At 39.7% G+C, this 20,650-nt stretch overlaps 1 protein-coding gene across 15 annotated transcripts in view; it reads right to left on the reverse strand.

The window, feature by feature from the left end:
• Positions 1-20,650, reverse strand: part of TANC1 (tetratricopeptide repeat, ankyrin repeat and coiled-coil containing 1) — a 344,685-nt gene that overhangs the window by 18,211 nt on the left and 305,824 nt on the right. For all 15 annotated transcript variants that reach the window (XM_060177864.1, XM_060177859.1, XM_060177863.1 and 12 more), the window contains 3 exons: positions 5,627-5,760; positions 3,604-3,727; positions 3,107-3,282 (listed from right to left, as the gene is read on the reverse strand). In XM_060177864.1, the coding sequence (XP_060033847.1) occupies positions 3,107-3,282; positions 3,604-3,727; positions 5,627-5,760 (434 nt within the window). The remainder of the gene's footprint in view (positions 1-3,106; positions 3,283-3,603; positions 3,728-5,626; positions 5,761-20,650) is intronic.

Consider the following 20,650-nt stretch of genomic DNA (forward strand, 5'->3'; position numbering starts at 1 on the left):
TTTTATAAATAAAAATTAAATAAAAAACTGGCTAAGATGGTAAATTTTATTATAATTTGTTATCTTCCTGGCCCACATCACTGCCTTTTAAAGGCATGAGGAACAAATGTGCAAGACAATGATGGTTCCAACTCCCAGGCCCATAACTTCTAGCAACTTAATATTTGTCTCTTTTGCTAATTCCCACATTAGGCCTATTTAACACAAGGAAATGGACTTTAGCACATGGTGGGTAACTGAGATGTGGAACCTGGCAGACTTGGCTTTTGTCCTGAAAGACATTTTGTGATTTTTAGTTAGATATGGCTTTATTTATTTATTTATTTTTGCTTCCAGGGTTATTGCTGTGGCGAAGTGCCTGCACCATAAATCCACTGATCCATTTTTTTCCCTTTTGTTAACCTGGTTGTTTTACATTATTGTGGTTATTATTGTTGTTATTGATGTTGTTGTTGTTGGATAGGACAGAGAGAAATGGAGAGAGGAGGGGAAGACAGAGGGGGAGAGAAAGATAGACACCTGCAGATCTGCTTCACCGCCTGTGAAGCGACTGCCCTGCAGGTGGGGAGCTGGGGGCTCGAACCGGGATCCCTATGCCGGTCCTTGCGCTTTGCGCCACGTGCACTTAACCAGCTGTGCTACCGCCTCATACTTGAATTAGACTAGGCATTTGAAACTAACTAAATAAAACAAGATAGCTAGTTTACTGACCAGCTATTTTTCATATATATTATATTCACACATATGTTTATGAATATAGTTTTTAAATTATCTATAAAGAAATTCTATTTATTTATTTTTTTATTGCCACTGAGATAATTACTGGGGCTTGGTGCAGGTGCTATGTATGAATCCACAGCTCCAGGCAACCATTTTTTTCTTTTTCTTTCTATTTTTTATTTTGATAGGACAGGGAGAAATGGATATGGGGTTGTGAGTGGCATGATATAAAGGGAGAAAGACACCTCCAGACCTGCTTCACTACTTGTGAAGTGTCTCCCATGCAGATGGAGATCAGGGGCTTGAACTCAAGCCCTTGAACATGGTTAACATGGGCACTCAACCAGGTGAGCAACTGCCGAGCCACCAATGAATTCTGTTTATTTGAATTAGTATAAAAACAAAATTATAAAGAGATATACTGGCAAAAAATATGTATCAACTAAAGGACAATTATTGTCCCTATGACAACCTTTATTAGAACCATCAAATAAGTAAATGCAGTAAAACTTAGACCCCACTAAAAACTGAGGTGTATGTCCTCCCTAATCTGAAGCCAGACCCCATAAATGTAATACCAGTTTGGATATAATAAATGATATTCAATGCTTTAACAACTGGGAGAAAGTCTAAATTCATCAGATAAAGAAAGAACAATAAAATCTGGATAAGGGCAAAAGACTGGCTCATTTAATAATAGCCTTTTTGGTCAATATAAAGCCACCCCATCATCTGGGGCCCTAGTCATGGATTCCTGCTTATGGATTCCCATACAGATAATATGGGCTTAGTTAAACCTCTAATAGATCCCTCATCACTGGTCACTTCCATCAGGAACATCATCATAAGCCCTCTTGTGGGCCTTTCTAGGACCTTGCCCTCTCTGTAAAGTAGCAATAGTAGGGACTGCCCCACTCTCTAAAGGGAGCTTGGGTCCCTACCATACCACTCGAAGAATAATGGTCCTGAAATGAGTGCAGCCTAGAATGTTCCCAGCTATGACCATGAACTGTGAGCTCAGACTGACAGGGACTCAGAGGTTACACAGGCTTCTGTGTTAATATGGACCTTAGGTCAGATAAATGGGGTAAACAGTTATTTTATTTATATATTTTCTTTGAGTTTGTTAGCTACTCTCTGCTCTAATCCAGCTAACTAGGTCTATTCTTTTTTTTTTTTTAATTTCTTTACTGGGGGATTAATAGTTTGCAGTCAGTAGTAAAATACAATAGTTTGTACATGTATAACATTTCTCAGTTTTCCACATAACAAAACAACCCCACTGGGTCCTCTGTCTAGTTCTATTCTTAACTCTGACACCATCTTCCCAGACAATATTTTTAGGTCACCTGTATGCTAGCTATCAGGCTCAAGACAAAAATTACTAAAGTCATGGGCCCATAGGAACATATCTAAAATAGGCTTCCAAGCTTCTATCCACCATAATATTCCCTATTCTCATCTTCTCTATTCCTACTTTATGGTTCCTTCTTATTAAAAATATTTGTTCTGCTTTATATTTTACTGCCTTTTAGCCACCAAGTTGCAGATACTACTATGATTCTCTCCTGAACATCTTGGGCAGAAGTCTGCACAAATTTGCCCCAGGACCTCACTTCTCCAGAGCCCTGCCCCACTAGGGAAAGATAGAAACAGGCTGGGGGTATGGATCGACCTGCCAATGCCTATGTCCAGGAGAGAAGTAATTACAAAAGCCAGACCTCCCACCTTCTGTACCCTATGAAGAACTTTTGTCCATATTCCCAGAAGGGAAGAAATGTTATGGAAGATGATCAGTGGGCTTTGAACCCCAATTCCATCAGGACCCTGAGAGAAGAAGCAAAAAGGAAGAACATTCCTAAGTAGTTGCAGGTGTAGGTGTGACTTAGGAAAAGAATACAGGGCCATAGGGAAAAAATGGGTAAACATATATAAATACAGATAGTTAACAGAAATAATAGTCACCCCATATCTGTGACTGAGGGAGAGCTACTGAAATTTCCACACAGAACTCTAGTGGTGGGAATTATACCCCTGTTATCTCATAATTTTGTAAATCAGTATCAGGTTACTAATAAACTCTTAGAAAAAATTATATGTGCATATACATATTCATAAATGTGCCACTATATAGTTTGTAATCATGTATTTTCAAGCTTTTAAGAGTCTACTAAAGTCTTTACCACAATACCAGAATAGAATGCATACCACAGAGTAAATTAGAATATTAGAGTAAAATGAGAGAGATCGCAACAAACACATACACACTAGCCACATTCAGGCACAGGTTAACACATATGCACACTCAGGAAATATTTCATTTCTAGGTTTCTCTGCTCACTTGGCCCACATTTGGTTGGTCAGTATGCCTGTCAGAGGTACCTACAGTCTCTGCGTCTCCATAGAAGGCAGCCAGGTCCAGGGGAGTGCGGCCATTCTTGTCTATCTGGTCTATCTCAGCTCCTTCCTCAACCAGAAACTGGACCACTGTCCGGTGACCTCTCAGACAAGCCCAGCTTAATGCAGAAAGACCCTCTTTGTCCAGAGATGAAAGGTCAGCATCTGTAAGAGAAGTCCATTCAGAGAACATGACCTCCAGATATAGTCTAGGAGCTAACTAACCATTTCACCCTTTCCATTACTTGGCCAGGCAATCCAGCTATGAAATCTGAAGCCAACTGGAAAAATGACCAACTTTGCTGGAAGGGAAACATGGGCAGGTGGATTCCAATATCTAGTCTCTCCACTCAAGTGTAGGTTAGAAAATTTCCCAACAAAAGAATTTAAAATTTGAATCAGAAAGTACTGAATGGGTCTGGCAAAGTTCTTTTCTTTGTTCATTCAAAAGAAACCTTGGGCAGGGGCAGATGTACCGCTTCCTACCTTTTGAAAGGAGAAATTCCACAGTGTTCAGATGCCCTTCACAAGCAGCCACCATGAGAGGCGTTCGGCCCTGCTTGTCACTTACGTTCACATCACAGCCATGCTCTAATAGCAATCTAACAATCTGTAAGAAACATTCAGAATTACAATCTTGCTGTTGCACTTTAAAATCACGTTACTCATATTCAGGCAGACTTCTCTACCTTTAAAAGGACTCTTTTCTTTTAAAACTCCACTAAACTGTGTAAAGGGGAGGGGTGGGAGTTGTAAATTCATTCTATTATATACTTTTGAATAGAACTGTTTTCTAAATACAGACTTTAAACAAACATATACAATTCATGTATCTATAAAACATGCAGATACCAAGCAGAAGCAACAATTTGGAGTAGAGGGAATGTCAATTACAATCAAGTAATGACAAGACAGTCACTTGTGGCATGTGGGATAACTGAGCAGAACTAAATGGGGAAGATGATGGTCACTGAAACTATGTTTTTGCAACAAAAAGTATGGGGCATGGGAAATGTTTATAGGCAAAACTCACCCATAACCCCTCCAAATAGTCTGCTTGTCTAAGCTACCAAGCTTGACCTTCACAGCATGACATTTTTAGCAAAGTTCTCTGGAGGAGATTCTCAGCCTAATGACCATGCCTTAAACATTATATGGTGATAAGGTTGGGTTGCAAAATAAAAACAAAACCAAAGCGGAATCTCATATAACCACCATCCCAGAGACAATTCCTTCCTAGGTTCATTCAGGGAGTAGTGCAGAGGGTTTTATAAGCCAGCATTTGTTTCATTTCCTCCAAAACCAGAAAAGTTTTATATTTCCATTACTTTTTTTTTTTAAATCCTTGCTATGTTACCAAAGGTTACCAAAGGTTTTATCTTTGTTATGTTACCAAAGGTTTTTTTTTTTTCTTTTTCAAAATTCAGTATAATTCAGGACAAGAAAAATTAACAGGGCATCTTTGAAGCTGTGAGGGTGACAGGGAACACACAGTCTTGGAAATGGAAAGGAGAAGCATCTTCATAGAGAAGAGGTCATTTCACCAGTGGAGTTAGTATAACAAATAATAGAGGGCACTGGGAGAAAGTTCATCTGGTAGACTGATACTTTACTCTGCATGAGGTCCTGGGTTCAAGCCTCTGACCACATGAAAGCACCAAGCAAAGAGGAAGCTTCATGAGCAGTGATAAAGTATTCTTCCCTCTCCTTTACTTTTGATGTAAACAAACAGACTGCCTAGAATAGTAGAATCCCACAGACATAAAGCTCTAGCCAAAAAAAACCAAAAACAAATAAAAACAAACATAGAAACACAAAACTATAATGTCCCAAGTTTGATCCCCAGTATCCCATGTGCCAAAAGTGAATCTCTGGTACCCTTTCTCCCTCCCTCTTATATAAATAAGTAAATATTAAAAACAAAAAACGCTGGAGACAAGAAAATAAAAAGATCAAAAGAGATATTATTTCATATGTAAACTTGGCTCTATTTTTTTTTTCTGTAACAGGGTAAGATCTGTTCATTTGTAACTGGTAACACTGACCCAGAAAGTATAGGTTCATAGCTACTATTTATAAAAAGGAGTAAACAAATGAACTTTCCTTAACGAAAGACATCATTAAGGGAAAAAAAAATTTACATCACATAGGAAAAATGTTTATTTTTACAGAAAGTACAAACTCTTCCTAGTATGATGTACAAAAAGGTTACACAATCACAACAATAACTGATGTTGTACTAAATCTCCTTTTATGACAGAATCCACCCACTTCCCATTTACAAAGAAGCAGCTGTGAGTTTTTGATCTGGTAATCAGCCTTGCCTCTGGCTACCACCCTATATCACTGACCGTTCCCCCTGGTCAAATGTTTGCTTTTAATCATGTAGTGCTGACTGCTGTGCAGAAGTCAAGAACATTAAAGGACCAAGGGGGCTCAGGGGATATGGGTAATCATGAACATTATCTCCATTCATTGTTTCTGAAGCATTCAGGGATCTAGAGAATACCTGCCAATGCCCCTGACGTGCTGCACAGAACAAAGGTGGGACCCCTCTCTTGTTAGTTCGAGACACAGCAGCTCCATGCTCCAGCAGCAGCTCACAGACCTCCAGCTTCCCTCGTCCTGTGGCAGCAGTTAGGGCTAGAGAGAAAATTGAGGGGAGAGGGAAGCAGTTAGTGGGTGGTACTTAAAGTAGCTACAAACACTCTGACTCTCCACCCATCAAGAGGACCGGGCCTAGATATCCTCTCTGCTTGAACCTGAGTGGGTTCTATGAGTTTTGAGCAACAATATGTGGCAGACACCACACTGTGACCAATGTTTTGGCCCAGGTCCTGAGATGAATGAGGAGCATGTTGTGAGGATCTCCAAGCAGGCCTATAGGAGAAGCACTGTGCCTGCTTTAACTGATCCCTAAGCATATGGTCAGCAACAGACTTCTAACCACACATGTGCACCAACCTGGAGCTGGATTCCCAGATTCAGACCACTGAAGACTATTTGGATAGATGCAAGTTGACCCTAAAGAACCTAGTCCAGCTTGCAGATTGAGGAGTCAATAAATTCTTATTTTCTCATTTGTTTTCTCATTTGTTTTTAAAGGGAGAAATGATCAGAAAGCGGTACAGTACAAAGCAATCTGTATTTTTGCTATCCCTAACCTCTTTCTCTAAAACTAATTTCAACCTATAAGAAATATTCTTGAAGTTAATGAAGGACTTATCACATCACTTCTGTCTTTATGGAGTTCAGAATGTGATGACTCAAGATTTGGGATAAAGAATATCAAGGGCACAAAAGGGAGTTGATATCCAGGAGTTAAATGCAGTATGAGAGGCAGAAAGCTTCCATTGGTAGTGGTGGTACCTTGAGGAAGCCAGTTACCAATAAGAGAAAAATGGTACTAAGGGAAAGAGAATATAAAACAGGGTTTCTGGTTTATGGTGCAGCTGTGATCAGATCTTCGCTCTCCCCGAAACAACTATTGAATACAACAAGAGATCGAATTGGACACATAATCTACAGCTTTAAAAATCCATAGCCTCAGGTGGGTGCCTATGTGCACGGTTGGGCAAATAGGAGAGTAAGTTGTAAGACACAGTCGAAACCAGAGTTCTGGCCGGTTGGCGCTCAGTGCCGACCTGCACCATTTTGGACAGTAATGCAGTTATCAGACTCTTCAGAAGAAAATTTAACTCAGGGTTTGAAATTGGTGCTTAAAAGTCTTTCAATCTTTTTTTATTTTTTATTATTTTATTTTATTTTTTCTTAGTCTGAGTTTAAGATAAGGACACAAAACTCAGGTAGCCCACAAGATAGCCCGAAACAGAATAAAGGCTATATATGATAAGCCCATGGCTAATGTCCTAGTCAATGGGTAAAAACTGAAAGCTTTTCCCCTAAAATAATGAACTAGACAAGGGTGCCCACTATCACCATTTTTATTCAACATAGTCCTAGAAGTCCTTGCCATCATAATCAGACAAGAAAGAGATATCAAAGATTTCCAAATAGGAAAGGATGAAGTTAAACTATCATTATTCACAGATGATATGTTGGTATACCTAGAAGACTCCGGAAACTGCCAAGAAACTACTGGAAACCATCAATAAATTCAGTAAAGTAGCAGGCTACAGTATCAATACCCATAAATCAGTGGCATTTCTTTATGGAAAAGATGGGTCAGAAGAAATGAAACTGAAGGAAACAATATCACTTACAATTGAATCCCAGAAGATCAAATACACAGGAATAAATCTAACAAAGGATGTAAATAACCTTTTCAAGAAAAACTGTAAGGCATTGTTAAAAGAAATAGAGGATGACCCAAAGAAGTAGAAGAATATCCCCTGTTCATAGATTGGGAGAATAAAAACCATTAAAATAACAATTCTGCCAAAAGCAATCCATAAGATCAACACAATCCCTATTAAAATCCCAATGATATATTTCAATGAAATTGAACTGATTTTTCAAAAATTTGTGTGGAACTTTAAAAAACCACAAATAGCAAAAATACTTCTAAAGAAAAAGAAGAGGGGCCAGGTGGTGGCGCTCCTGGTTGAGCGCACATGTTACAGTGTGCAAGGACCCAGGTTTGAGCCCCTAGCCCCTACCTGTGGGGGGTGGGGGGGAGGAGCTTCACAAATGGTGAAGCAGTGCTGCAAGTGTCTCTCTGCCTCTCTCCCTCTCTATTACCCCTTCCCTCTCAATTTCTGACTGTCTCTATCCAGCAAATAAATAAAGATTTTTAAAAAAGAAAAAGCTATAAAAAAAAAAGAAAAATGGCGATATCACAATACCTGACTTCAGGTTATACTACAAAGCGGTAGTAATCAAAACAGTGTGGTATTGGAACAAAAGTGGTCATATGGACCAAAGGAATAGGATAGAGAGTCCAGAACTCAATCCATACATGCACAAAAACCTTATATATGACAAACGGGCCAAATTTGCCCACTGGGGAAAAGAAAGTCTCTTTAACAAGTCCATAAAGATAAACAGGAAACCTAGCAAATGGGAGAACATATTCACACATCATACTTCAGAAAAGCACTTGATATCAAACACCTATAAAGAACTCATTCAGCTCAACAAAAAGAACAACCCAATTAAAAAGTGGGCAGAGGACATACATAGACAATTCTCCAAAGAAGAGATACACATGGCCCACAGACATATGCAGAAATGCTCTGATTCACTCATCACCAGAGAAATGCAAATTAAAAATACATTGAGAATGGTCTTCATCAACAAAACAGAAAAGGATAAATGTTGGAAAGGATGTGGAGAGAAAGGAACTCTAGTACACTGCTCGTGGGAATGCAAAATGATACAACCATTATGGAGAACAGTATGGAATATCCTTAAGCAAATACAGATGGAAATATCTTACAACCCAGCAATCCCACTCTTAGGCATTTATGCAAAAGAGGTATCACTAATTCAAAGGGATATATGCACCCCCATAGCCGCACTATCCACAATAGCAAAAATTTGGAAGCAACCAAAATGTCCCTCCACAGATGACTGGTTTAAAAAATTATGGGACATATACTCAATGGAGTAGTACTCAGCAATAAAAAAGATGATTTTATATGCTTTGGGATAAAATGGATGGAACTTGAGAACATTATGCTTAGTGAAATAAGCAAAGAGGTAAAAGAAATCTACAGGATGGTCTCACTCATATGTGGAAATTAGAGAACTGAACACACATACTTAAAATAAATAACCAGACACAACAAAACCCATATTTAAATTGGATAACTATAGTGGTTACCAAGGGGGTGAGGGGAGGGCAAAGACTTTCGGGGTGGGGAAGACTAAATATCACTATATTTAGTCCTATCACTAGTAATATGACATGTGGAGGGGAGGATTTATTTAACATCTCAAGTTCCCTAACTGCCTAGACCATAGCCCTAAGCACAAATAATAGCTTTTGCATAAACATTTAATATCTTAGATTTGAAAAATGATCAAACTCTGATAAGGGGATTAAATTGTTCATGGAGCTCTAAAAATGTAACTGAAAACATAGCTCTGCAAACATCTAAATCCACTATAGCTTTAGGCCAGACAGGTCAAGATCTTTTGGTTTTGTATTTAAAATACAGAGAGGCTCCGATACCACTAAAAGAGTTCAAAGCATAGTGAAGTCAAGTATATTAATATAGATACTAACCCCCCCAACTAACCTGGTTATAATAATTAGTTATCGATATTTTATCTCCGTCTAAGACTTTAAGAAACCCCTTGCATTCTTTTTAAGACTCTCATTTATCCTAGTCCTGATATCTCTAGGACATGCCCATACCTCTTGATATTCCTTCTCTATGATCCCTTACCACCATACCAACTTTGTTGACTTCAACCAAATTGCTACTGGTGCTTCCACCCCACATTATGCTGCTACTGAAATCCTGCTGTGGACTGTAATCAGAGATACTGAGCCTGAGAAGTCAACCTCGCAACTCTTCAAATGTGGTGAGACCTTTCCTAACATATGGGACTACCTACATCCAGGTTAGATGGCATATTATTTAACTAAGTAACAGATACCAGATTAGGCTAGGGTTCAGGGTACTGGATACAGGTGTACATGTATCCATAAACAAGAGGCAATTATATAAGTCAAAGTCAAAACACTCAATAACGGTTGAAGTGCCTAACGAAGGCATCATACATTCTATAATTGACTGGACTTAGACCAATTATCAGGACAGCCTAGCAGAAAGGCCCAAAGAAGACAGATCCCCAAAACCTAACTCAGGCCGGGCTCAACAAATAATACTCAATGCCTAAATAACTTAGAGAAAATCTAAAACCATCAGATAAAGAGAGGACTACAAAAATTGGATAAGGGCAAGAGACTGGCTCACTTAATAATGGCCTGTTTGGTCAATATCACACAATCTGATCATCTGGGGCCCTAGTTAGGGAATCCTTGGATTCCATTACTCATATGATGGGCCTAGACCTCTAAAGGGTCTCTCTCTCCACTACCACTGGTTGCTTACATAAGGAACAGCATCTTGTGGGCCCTTCCAGGATCTTGGCTTTACCATAAAGCAATGAGGGTAGGGATAGCCCCAGTCTCCAAAGGGAGGCTGGGGGTATCCTGACCTGCCACTCTAAAAAGGCTGGTCCTGAAATGAGTGCAGCCTGCAATGTTCCTCAGATGTGACCATGAGATATAAGCTCAGACCAATAGGGACTTAGAGGTTACACAGGCTCTGGTGCTAAATATGAATATATACATGCCCAGGAGCAGTTGGATGGAGGTATACAGTTAATTTTAGCCACAATTTTTGTGGCTAAAGGGAGCTACTCCCTACCCTAATTCAACTTTCTAGCTCTTTTCTCTACTTTGACACCATTTTCTCAGACAATATTCTTATCCAACCTTAGGCTAGCTACCAAACTTAAGCAAAACTACCATAGTTGTATGCCCCCAGGAACATGCCTAAAATGGTTTTCCGGGAGTCGGGCTGTAGCGCAGCGGGTTAAACGCAGGTGGTGCAAAGCACAAGGACCGGCATAAGGATCCCGGTTCGAACCCCGGCTCCCCACCTGCAGGGGAGTCGCTTCATAGGCGGTGAAGCAGGTCTGCAGGTGTCTATCTTTCTCTCCTCCTCTCTGTCTTCCCCTCCTCTCTCCATTTCTCTCTGTCCTATCCAACAACAACAACAACAACAATAACTACAACAATAAAACAACAAGGGCAACAAAAGGGAATAAATAAATAAAATAAATATAAAAAAAAATAAAATGGTTTTCCTAGATTTCTTCTACCTTAAAATCCCTAATCTCATCTGCTCTAATCTTACTTTTTGGTTCCTGTTCATTAGCCATTTTGCCTCAACTTAGGTCATGCCACCTTCCAGACATCAAGTTAGAGATGCTACCATGCATGACTTCATCTTGACTTCTCTGGGAAGATGACTTCCCCAATATTTCCTGGATCCTTGCATCTCCAGGGCTCTGGTCCACTATGGAAAGATAGAAGCAGGATGGGGGTATGGATCAACTTGTCAACGCCCATGCTCAGTGGAGAAGCAGCTACAGAAGCCAGAACTCCTACCTTCTGCTCCCCATAAACAACCTTGATCCATACTACCTGCGGGGGAAAAGTGATAGGATGAAGATAAGAGGACTCTGCACTCCAGCTCCATCAGTACCCAGAGAGAGAAAAGGAAAAAGAGGGGCATATGGAGGTAACTATGATGTTATGAGTGGCTTAGAGGGGAAGAGAGAATTGAATCAGAAAAAGAAGGGGCAGCTATGTATCAATGTGGATAGATAGTTGTAGAGGAAATGGTAGGCCCATGTTGACAACTTTAGGGGAACTGTGGTGGACTGCAGTGGGGAGGCTGAAGATTCAGAACTGTGGTGGTGGGAATGGTGTGGATTCAAACCCATCGACATGTAATTTTGTAATATAAAAATAAATAAGCATAAAATTTTAAAAACACCAAAAAGGAAGGGGTTCTCATGATACTCCCAATATCAGTGATTCTGCCTCCCTTCCCCCAGTTGTAATTCTTTATGGAGGTAGAGTTAAAAAGGAGACGTCCCAAATCACTTTCTTTTTTTTTTAATATTTATTTTATTTATTTATTCCCTTTTGTTGCCCTTGTTGTTTTATTGTTGTAGTTATTATTGTTGTTGTCGTTGTTGGATAGGACAGAGAGAAATGGAGAGAGGAGGGGAAGACAGAGAGGAGGAGAGAAAGATAGACACCTGCAGACCTGCTTCACCGCCTATGAAGCGACTCCCCTGCAGGTGGGGAGCCGGGGTTCGAACCGGGATCCTTATGCCAGTCCTTGTGCTTTGCGCCACCTGCGCTTAACCTGCTGCGCTACAGCCCGACTCCCCCAAATCACTTTCTTTGCTAATAGTCTAGAAGCTACTTTTAAAAAGGAATAGAATAAAAAAGTACAAATGAAAATAAAGAGAAAGAGAACACAAACAGGATTCCTATTAATCTATATGAATTTGGAAGAAAAGCATAGTAGTAGATTTGGGGTACAATTCCAGGCCAGCATGGCAAGCTCTTCAGTGGAGAGCACAAGAAAGGATTGAGGACAGGGGGTAGAGGCACCCATGGGAGGATCAATGACACTCACAACAAGGAGCAGGGTGGAGAAAGTTTAGAACAATGCTGAGCCTGACTCCTGACTCCAACAACTTCGCTTGTAAATAGAACCTTCATGGGCCAGCAAAACAATTCACCTGGATAATGTGCTACATTGCCATACTCATGAATCCAGCCCCCACTGTATTGGGGAAGTTTCAGTGCTGTGGTATGTTTCTGTGTCTGTGTGTATTTCTCCCCCCATCCCCATTTTTTTTTTTTTTTTGCCTCCAAGGTTATCACTAGGGCTTGGAGCTGGCACTACAAATCCACTGCTCCTGGAAGCCTTTTTTTTTTTTTTTTTCTATTTTATTGGATAAGACAGAGAGAAATTGAGAGAGGAGGGGAAGATGGTGAGGGGGAAAGAAAGATAAGACACCTGTAGACCTGCTTCACCACTTATGAAGTGACCCCCTGCAGGTGGGGAGCCTGGGGCTTGAACCAAGATCTTTTGTACGGGTCCGTGAGCTTTATTCATTCCAGTATGTTACTGCCTAGCCCCGTTCCTCTCTTTCTACCTGAAAAAGATGACCTGAATGTGAAGCCCCAGCAACAGAAAAAAAAAAAAAGTTTTCAACCAATATTCAGCTTCCAGAACAAATCAAGTGTTGCATCAAATCAGTCAGACATTCTATATGAAAACAGGGAACACACAACAACTAGATCCTTTAGTAAAGATGAATTCCAAGCATTAGGAAGTATGTGAAATGCTCAGCCTCACTAGTAACTGAGAAATAGAGATAGAATAGGAAATACTCATACTGTTGGTGGAGGTGAAGATGGAGTGCCTGCTTCAGAAAAATAGCCCTACACTAGAGTAGAGTTGAAGACACATGAATCCTACTTCCAGCAGCCCCACTTGTAGACTTGTACCTGGAGAGACCCTAGGGAAAGAGATGCTAACAGTGTTGAGAACAGCCCCAGGTGGAAGCAATACAAAAGCCACCAACAGAATGTATCAGTAACTGTGGTGTAAGCAAGGAGTACTATACAGCAGTGACAATATAGTAGGTCAGACTAGCAAGTGCAACATTGATTTAAAGAAACTCAACACAAAATAATACACAGAAGGTGATTCTGTTTACACAGTTCAGAAATAAGAGTACCTCTGCAACAGCCTTGCAAGAAGCCCATACACATGTATCCTTATCAAAAAGGTCTGGCTCAGGGGAGATTCCCTGCCTCTGTGTCCTGCTCTCCTCAGCACCCCAAACCAGGAGAACTAACAGCTGGGGAACTTAGCTTTCTACATGCATGACCATGTGTGCTTGTGCTCCACAGACCTTCTCAGGACAGACAGCCACACTTAATTCAACTTCCAGTCATTATGGCCAGGGCTTAGACCCCAAAGTTCAAAGGATGTAGCCTGAAGTCCTGTTCTATCTCCTTGTGGAAGAAGCAGTTCCTCTGAGGTACTACAAACTGAGGTTTCTATAGACTGTCCTGAGGCGTGCAGTGTACTGCAAAATCACTTCTCCATTCAGCAAAGAGAGGGGCACCCATGTGTGCCTAGTGGATCACCTGAGTTCCATTTCCATCAAAGGTCTGACATGAAGGGGAACTGAGGAAGGTAGCCATGCACTTGGGAGCGAGTGAGGAGAACCAGGCTGTCCCACTGTTAGGGACATAAGGATCTAAAGTCAAGCCTACGAAGACACCACAACCAAGGCATCTCCTTCCATAAGCACAAGACAGCTCTCACTCAGCTTTTCACCCTCTTTCCCCTTGAAGCAGGGGGAAATGTGACCAGAACAGCTAGTCACTTACTGCTCATTGAAAGAATTGTTTACAACCACAGAGTCATTTTTTTTGAGAAACTAATGCATTGTTAAGTTACTTACAATTTTTTGCTCACTTTTATGAGATGATGGGGACCAAACTCAAGGCCTCATGCATGCAAAGCAAGTACTACCACTGAACTGCTTCCCTAGCCCAACAAGAGCTACTTTTCACAATAGTTTCCATTTGCATCTCCCAAGACAATGAAAAGAGAATAAAAGACCGATGTGCAGTGTATGCTATGGCTGATGAATTGTGGAGACTACCTTAGAACCAAAGGGATAAAATAAATACCATTAACAGAATGGTATATCAACTTTAAAAAAAAATCTTCTTTGTCACTATTGGGTTTCACTATTCTGCATAGACTTTTTGCAGAAAGAAAGAGAGAGAGAGAGGAAGGCAGGCAGGCAATAAAACTTCCTTCAATATAGTCAAGGCCAGGCTCAAATCTGGGTCTTATGCATGACAAAACAGGTGCACTATATAGGCAAGCTGTCTTGTCAGCCTTATTTAAGGCACTTAAATGTATTCAGCTGTATCTACTGGTGCACTGGAATGGATGTGAGGGTTCCTACACCCTAATGTTTGAAAGTCAATGTTTGAAAGTCAGGAGTCAAAGTGACCCTGCCTGGACCATGAGAGTCTTAACTATTTGGTCCTTGTCCATTACTATCTGTTCCTCCCATGATCCACCTTAGCAGTAGACCCACCTTAATACTTCATGCTTTTATATTTGGTAAATAGGTCTGGTCTACGTTATGAACTGGGTCTTTAATCAAGATGTCTACTGCAGCTGCTACTGATTTTTTTTTTTTTTTTGCAACAGCAAGCACATCAGAAGTGACAGGCAAACACTAAAAATAGGGTCCTGCATTTTACAAAGGCTCCAGAGAAGCAAGAAAGGAACAACTGAGGAGAAGAGAGTGCCACCCCTGGATTGGTGACAGATAAGTATTTGATTAACTTCCTTTTGAGGTGATATAACAACTATAAAACACAAGCATGTAGAGGCTCACACATTTGCACAAGGCTAACATAGTCCATATTCTATACACAAAGTTGTAAGAAGGCTTTCATTTTTCAAGTGATACTAATTAACAGCAGGACTCATGTTTCCCTTTCTCTCTTCAGATTGACTACTTTTTGCCCCATCATTCAGGACCCCTGAGGTTAGTATGCCTCAAGTTTCAGCAGGCACAAGGGTTTAACGATACAATATTAGGAAACAAGTGAGATGGAAGAATAGTCTACTACATGCCTAAACAAACAAAACCAAGTTCAACTATTCTGCTGAAAAGGGTGAACTCTGAACTGATTTCCAGACTCCAGTGACAAGTCAGTGCCCTCTGACTGTAAGATATAGGTGGGAGGGGGGACAGATTGGAGGGTAGTATGTATGGTAATGTCTTTATCTTCAGTGACCAAGAAAACTCAAACATGAAGGTGAATGAAACTAACGCCTGAAATCAATGTGCTTACCCCATCCACTCTCTCCCCACAATTTCTTTTCCTTTTAAAATCTTTAATGAGATAGCAGGCTTTTAATTTCCCAAGGAAGCACATACCATTCTTTTAATGCTTTTGAATTAATTTTCCTCAGCAACACTGTCCTGTCTTCAAGGCACCAACAGATTTGTCATGTCAGATGTTCATTTTCAGAAGACCCAGCTGATGCTCAACACTATATAACTTTACTGAAAACACCTGTGAGATGTGATTCTCTGCAAAAAATTATTTGTTTGCAGGTATTTGTCATGTGCAAACATTCTTTCTGGGCAAAGTCTCACTTATAAAAACTCAACTGTTACCTTGTCTGGAACAAAGTCATTCCACCAACAGTGCTACTGCAGTGTTTTATGGCAGCTCAGTTACACACACACACACACACACACACACACACACACACACACACATGCACATGTGTGCCCTTCACTTGTGTGCCTGTGTTTATTTGTGTTATTTGTGTCATTTGTTTCCTATTATCTTGACTTCCCTCACCTTTTATAAAGTTAGTAGAAAATAGGGGGTAAAATTCGGGGGCTAAAATGTCGATATGAGCTGTAAGTGACAGCAGTCTCATAAATGCCACCTAGTTAAACCAAGATGTGACAAAGACACATATTTGAACCTTAACTGAAATCTTGCTAAACAAACCTAGCTCTAATAATTTTTCAGTTATTTTACCTAGAAGGTAAAATGTAATTAGGGATTTTATGATTTTTTTTTTAAACTCTGGGAGGAGACTGGGTAGTGGCACACCTGGTGAGGTACATGTTACTTTGTGCAAGGACCCTGGTTGAAGCCTCCAGTATCTACTAATGGGGGGGGGGTATACATGATTGTTGGAGCAGTACTGCAGGTATCTCTCTTTCACCCTCTACCAAAAAATAAAGGGAAAAAAAGAAAAAAAGGAATGGTGCAGTTGTGCAGACACTGAGACCCAGTGATAATCCTGATAGAGTTGGGGGGAGGGAACTCATTAGGAATGGCAGTCACATTCCTTAAAATTTCTAACAGTTGACCCTTAAGAAGCAGCAGGAGTGGACTATGGTCTGTGTTCTGCTTTTCTGTCACATGTAGGGCCTAGGATAAGTGGTCACACTGAAGACCCCAGAAAGGCAGGCCCTGAACAAGTCATGACTTGAATGAAGTAGTGCCTCCCTACCTCACCCTCCCACCCCAAAGATAAGGTCTAAGAGTAGGACTGAGTTTTTTTTAAAAAACAGGATACCACAAGTTTTTTTGTTGTTGTTGTTGTTTTTTGTTAAGCTTTTCCTTCTGTCATAGAGGGGAAAAAGGGAGAGGTTTCTGTTAGATAAAAGAAAAATATAAGAACATTGGAAATGGACCTTCCATATGATCTAGGCAATTTCTGTCCTAGATAGTTGTCCAAAGAACATAAAAACACTTAATTGAAGAGGCCTATGCACATATATGTTCATAGAAGCATTATTTGTCATAGTCAAAATCTGGAAACCATTCAAGTATCCAACAATAATTGAATGTGCCAAGAAATTGTGGTATATATACAAATGGAATACTACTTAGTAGTGAGAAATGATGGCATCTTTTGCTACCACATGATGTAACTTGAAAGAATAATGTTAAGCGAAACAAACCAGATGAGTTCATTCACAGGTAGAACCCAGAAAAAATAAAGAATGCAGAAGAAAAGCTTATAGACTGGAGGAAGGTAGCCAGGGATTTAGTGCCCTCAGTGGAGGAGGTGGTGATTTGGTAGAGGGGGAATTGCAGGTGGTACTGATAACCATCACAGGCAGGTATGGAACTGCACCCTTATGAAAAGAACCCTGAATATCAGCATTTCCTCAGTAAAATGATTAAACATTTAAAACTTCCCAACAACTTAATGTAAATTTGTCCAACTCCTGTGGCAAGCAGTCTGGAGAACCCTCAAAAGACTATAAATGGACCTCCTTTAATGATCCAGTGATTCCTCTCCTAGGGATATATTCTAAGGAGTCAAACATATCCATCCAAAAACACACACACATATATAAATAGCTATGTTATAACATATGTCATAATAGCACAATTTGTAATAGCCAAACCTAGGAGCAAGCAACCCAGGTGTTCAACAACAAGAAAAGTGGCTGAGAAAACTGTGGTATATGTACAGAATGGAATATGACTCAGCTATAAAGAATAATGAAGTCACATTCTTTGCCCCATCTTGGATAAAGCTTGAAGGAATTATGTTAAGTGAGATAAGCCAGAAAGAGAAGGATAAGTATGGGATGATTCCACTTATAAACAGAAGTTGAGAAAGAAGGACAGAAAGGGAAACACAAAGCAGAATTTGGACTAGGTTTGGAGTATTGCACCAAAGTAAAAGACTCAGGGTGGGGGTGGCAAAGGTAGATTTTTCAGCTCCATCATGGAGGTAGGGTGGGAGTAGAGACACAGATCTCTGGTAGTGGGAATGGTGTTAATCTATATACTAATAAATTTATAATCTTAAAAATCACTATTTATGCAGTATGTCAGGGGAAAATAAGAGCGATTGTCTCCAGTTCTTTAAATGCATAGATTTCAGTTCTAAGTATACATTCCTTTAGTCTAATCATGTAATGTTTCAAATTTGTAGCCTTAATGAATTTGGACACTGGACTTAATTTGTAAAGCATTTCTAATAATAACTTTAAAAAATGTTTATTTATTATTGGGTAGAGACAAAGAGAAATTGAAAAGGGAGGAGGGAAATAGTAAGAGAGACAGAGAGACACCTGCAGCACTACTTCACCATTCAGGATACACCCCCACCCCACAGATGAGGGCCATGGCTTGAACCTGGATCCTTATACAATGTAATGTGTGTTAACCAGGTGCACCACCACCTGGCCCGTCACTTTAAAAAAATACTAAATTACTTATAATCTATAAGGTAGATCAGATGCAACTGGTCCTGTCAGTATTGAAGATATAGCTTTTTTTTTAAAAATTTCTTTACTGGGGGATTAATGGTTTACAGTTGACAGTAAAATACAATAGTTTGTAAATGCATAACATTTCTCAGTTTTCCATGAAATAATTCAACCCCCAATAATTTCTTCTCTGCCATCATGTTCCAGGAACTGAACTGTGCCCCCCCCCCAGCCCCCCGTATCTTCTACTTTGGTGCAATATACCAACGCCAGTCCACGTTCTGCTTAGAGTTTTCCCTTCTGACCTTGTTTTTCAACTTCTATGAGTGAGATCACCCCATATTCATCCTTTTGTTTCTGATTTATCTCACTTAACATGATATCTTCAAGCTCCATTCAAGATGGGATAAAGAAGGTGACTTCACCATTTTTAATAGCTGAGTTGTATTCCATTGTGTATATAGGTCATAACTTACACAGCCACTCATCTATTGTCTGCTAACAGCCACTATCTACTAACCTGGGTTGCTTCCAGCTTTTGGCTATTACAAATTGTGCTGCTATGAACATAGGTATGAACAAATCTTTTTGGATGAGTATGTTTCGTTCTTTAGGATATATATCCAGGAGAGGAATTGCAGGGTCATAGGGTAGGTCCACTTCTAGCCTTCTGAGAGTTTTCCAGACTGCTCTCCACAGGGTTTGAATCAATTTAAATTCCCACCCAGCAGTGAAGGAGGGTTCCTTTGTCTCCACAACCTCTCTAACATTTGTTGCTATTACCTTTTCTGCACTCACATAAGTGAAGAAGTGGTATCTCATTGTTGTCTTTTTTGTATTTATTTGACAATGACTTGACTTATTTCCATAAGTTTTTTTCATTTATTTGTTGGCCTTTTGGATCTCTTCTATGGTGAATATTCATATCCTCTTCCCATTTTTGGATGGGGTCATTTGTTTTCTTGTTGCTGAGTTTGGCAAGCTTTTCATATATTTTGGTTATTAACCTCTTGTCTGATGTATGGCATGTAAAGATCTTCCATTCTGTAAGGAATTTCTTTGGGTGGTGATTTCTTTTTCTGTGCAGAAGGTTTTTAATTTGATGTAGTCCCATTGGTTTATTTTTGTCCTAGTCTTCTTTGTAACTGGATTCATTTCATTGAAAATGTCTTTAAAATTTATATGGAAAAGAGTTCTACCAATATTTTCCTCTAAGTATTTGATATTTCCTGTTCCAACATCCAAGTCCTTGATATATTTGGTATTTACTTTCATGTTTGGTGAAATATAGTGGTTCATTTTCATTCTTCTGCATATTCTAACCCAATTTTTACAATACCATTTTTTGAAAATACTCTCCCTTCCCCCGTTTAATAGTCTGGGCACCTTTGTCATAGATTAGATGTCCCTATGTATGGGGGCTTATTTCTGAACTTTCAAATTTATTCCACAGCCAATGTATCTATATTCCAGTACCAAGAAGTTTTGATTACCATGGCCCTGTAATACAGTTTGAGATATGGGAGTATGATGCCTCCAGTTCTGTTCTTTCTTCTCAAGATTGTTTTGACAATTCTAGGTCTTTTCTTGTTCCAGATGAACATTTGTAGCTTTTCTTCTATTTTCCTAATAAACTTGATTGGGATCTTGATAGGGATTGCATTAGATTTGTATATGGCTCTGGGCAGTATATTCATTTTAATGAGAATAAGAAAGGTTCATGCCAACAAGGGAGGTAATCTAAACAATGCTGAATAAATTTAGAGAGCATTTGAGAAAGCTTCCTCTTCCTAAGGTCACTGGGCTTCACTCAGTGATGGGGATGCATTAATTTTTGTGGGGATTTGTTTCCCAATGCAGCTTTTCAATTAGAGCAACAAAGGTCTTCAATTAGACTAACAAAGAAGGTCTTCTCTTCTTGGCAAAAGTCTCCCTGAAGGTCTGCAGATACAGGCCTGGCTATTGTTAAAGAGGGACTCTGTGTTACAAGGAAACAGGCAGCAATCAAGCATCATGGAAAAATATTTTTGTCTCTCTACATTAATCAATTTCCTAGAGAGCTACTTTATGAGAGATTAAATCAGGAAGAAACTATGGATAGGAAACCAGAATATTCTAGACATGTTATGAGTTCTAGAGTAAAAAGCATGTTGTCAGTCTCTGTGTATGCAGCAAAGATTAATCATCAACCTCAAGAAGGAAGAGAATTGTTTAAAGAAATTTA

This window comes from Erinaceus europaeus, chromosome 18 (genome assembly GCF_950295315.1).
Source record: "Erinaceus europaeus chromosome 18, mEriEur2.1, whole genome shotgun sequence".
Taxonomy (NCBI): domain Eukaryota; kingdom Metazoa; phylum Chordata; class Mammalia; order Eulipotyphla; family Erinaceidae; genus Erinaceus; species Erinaceus europaeus.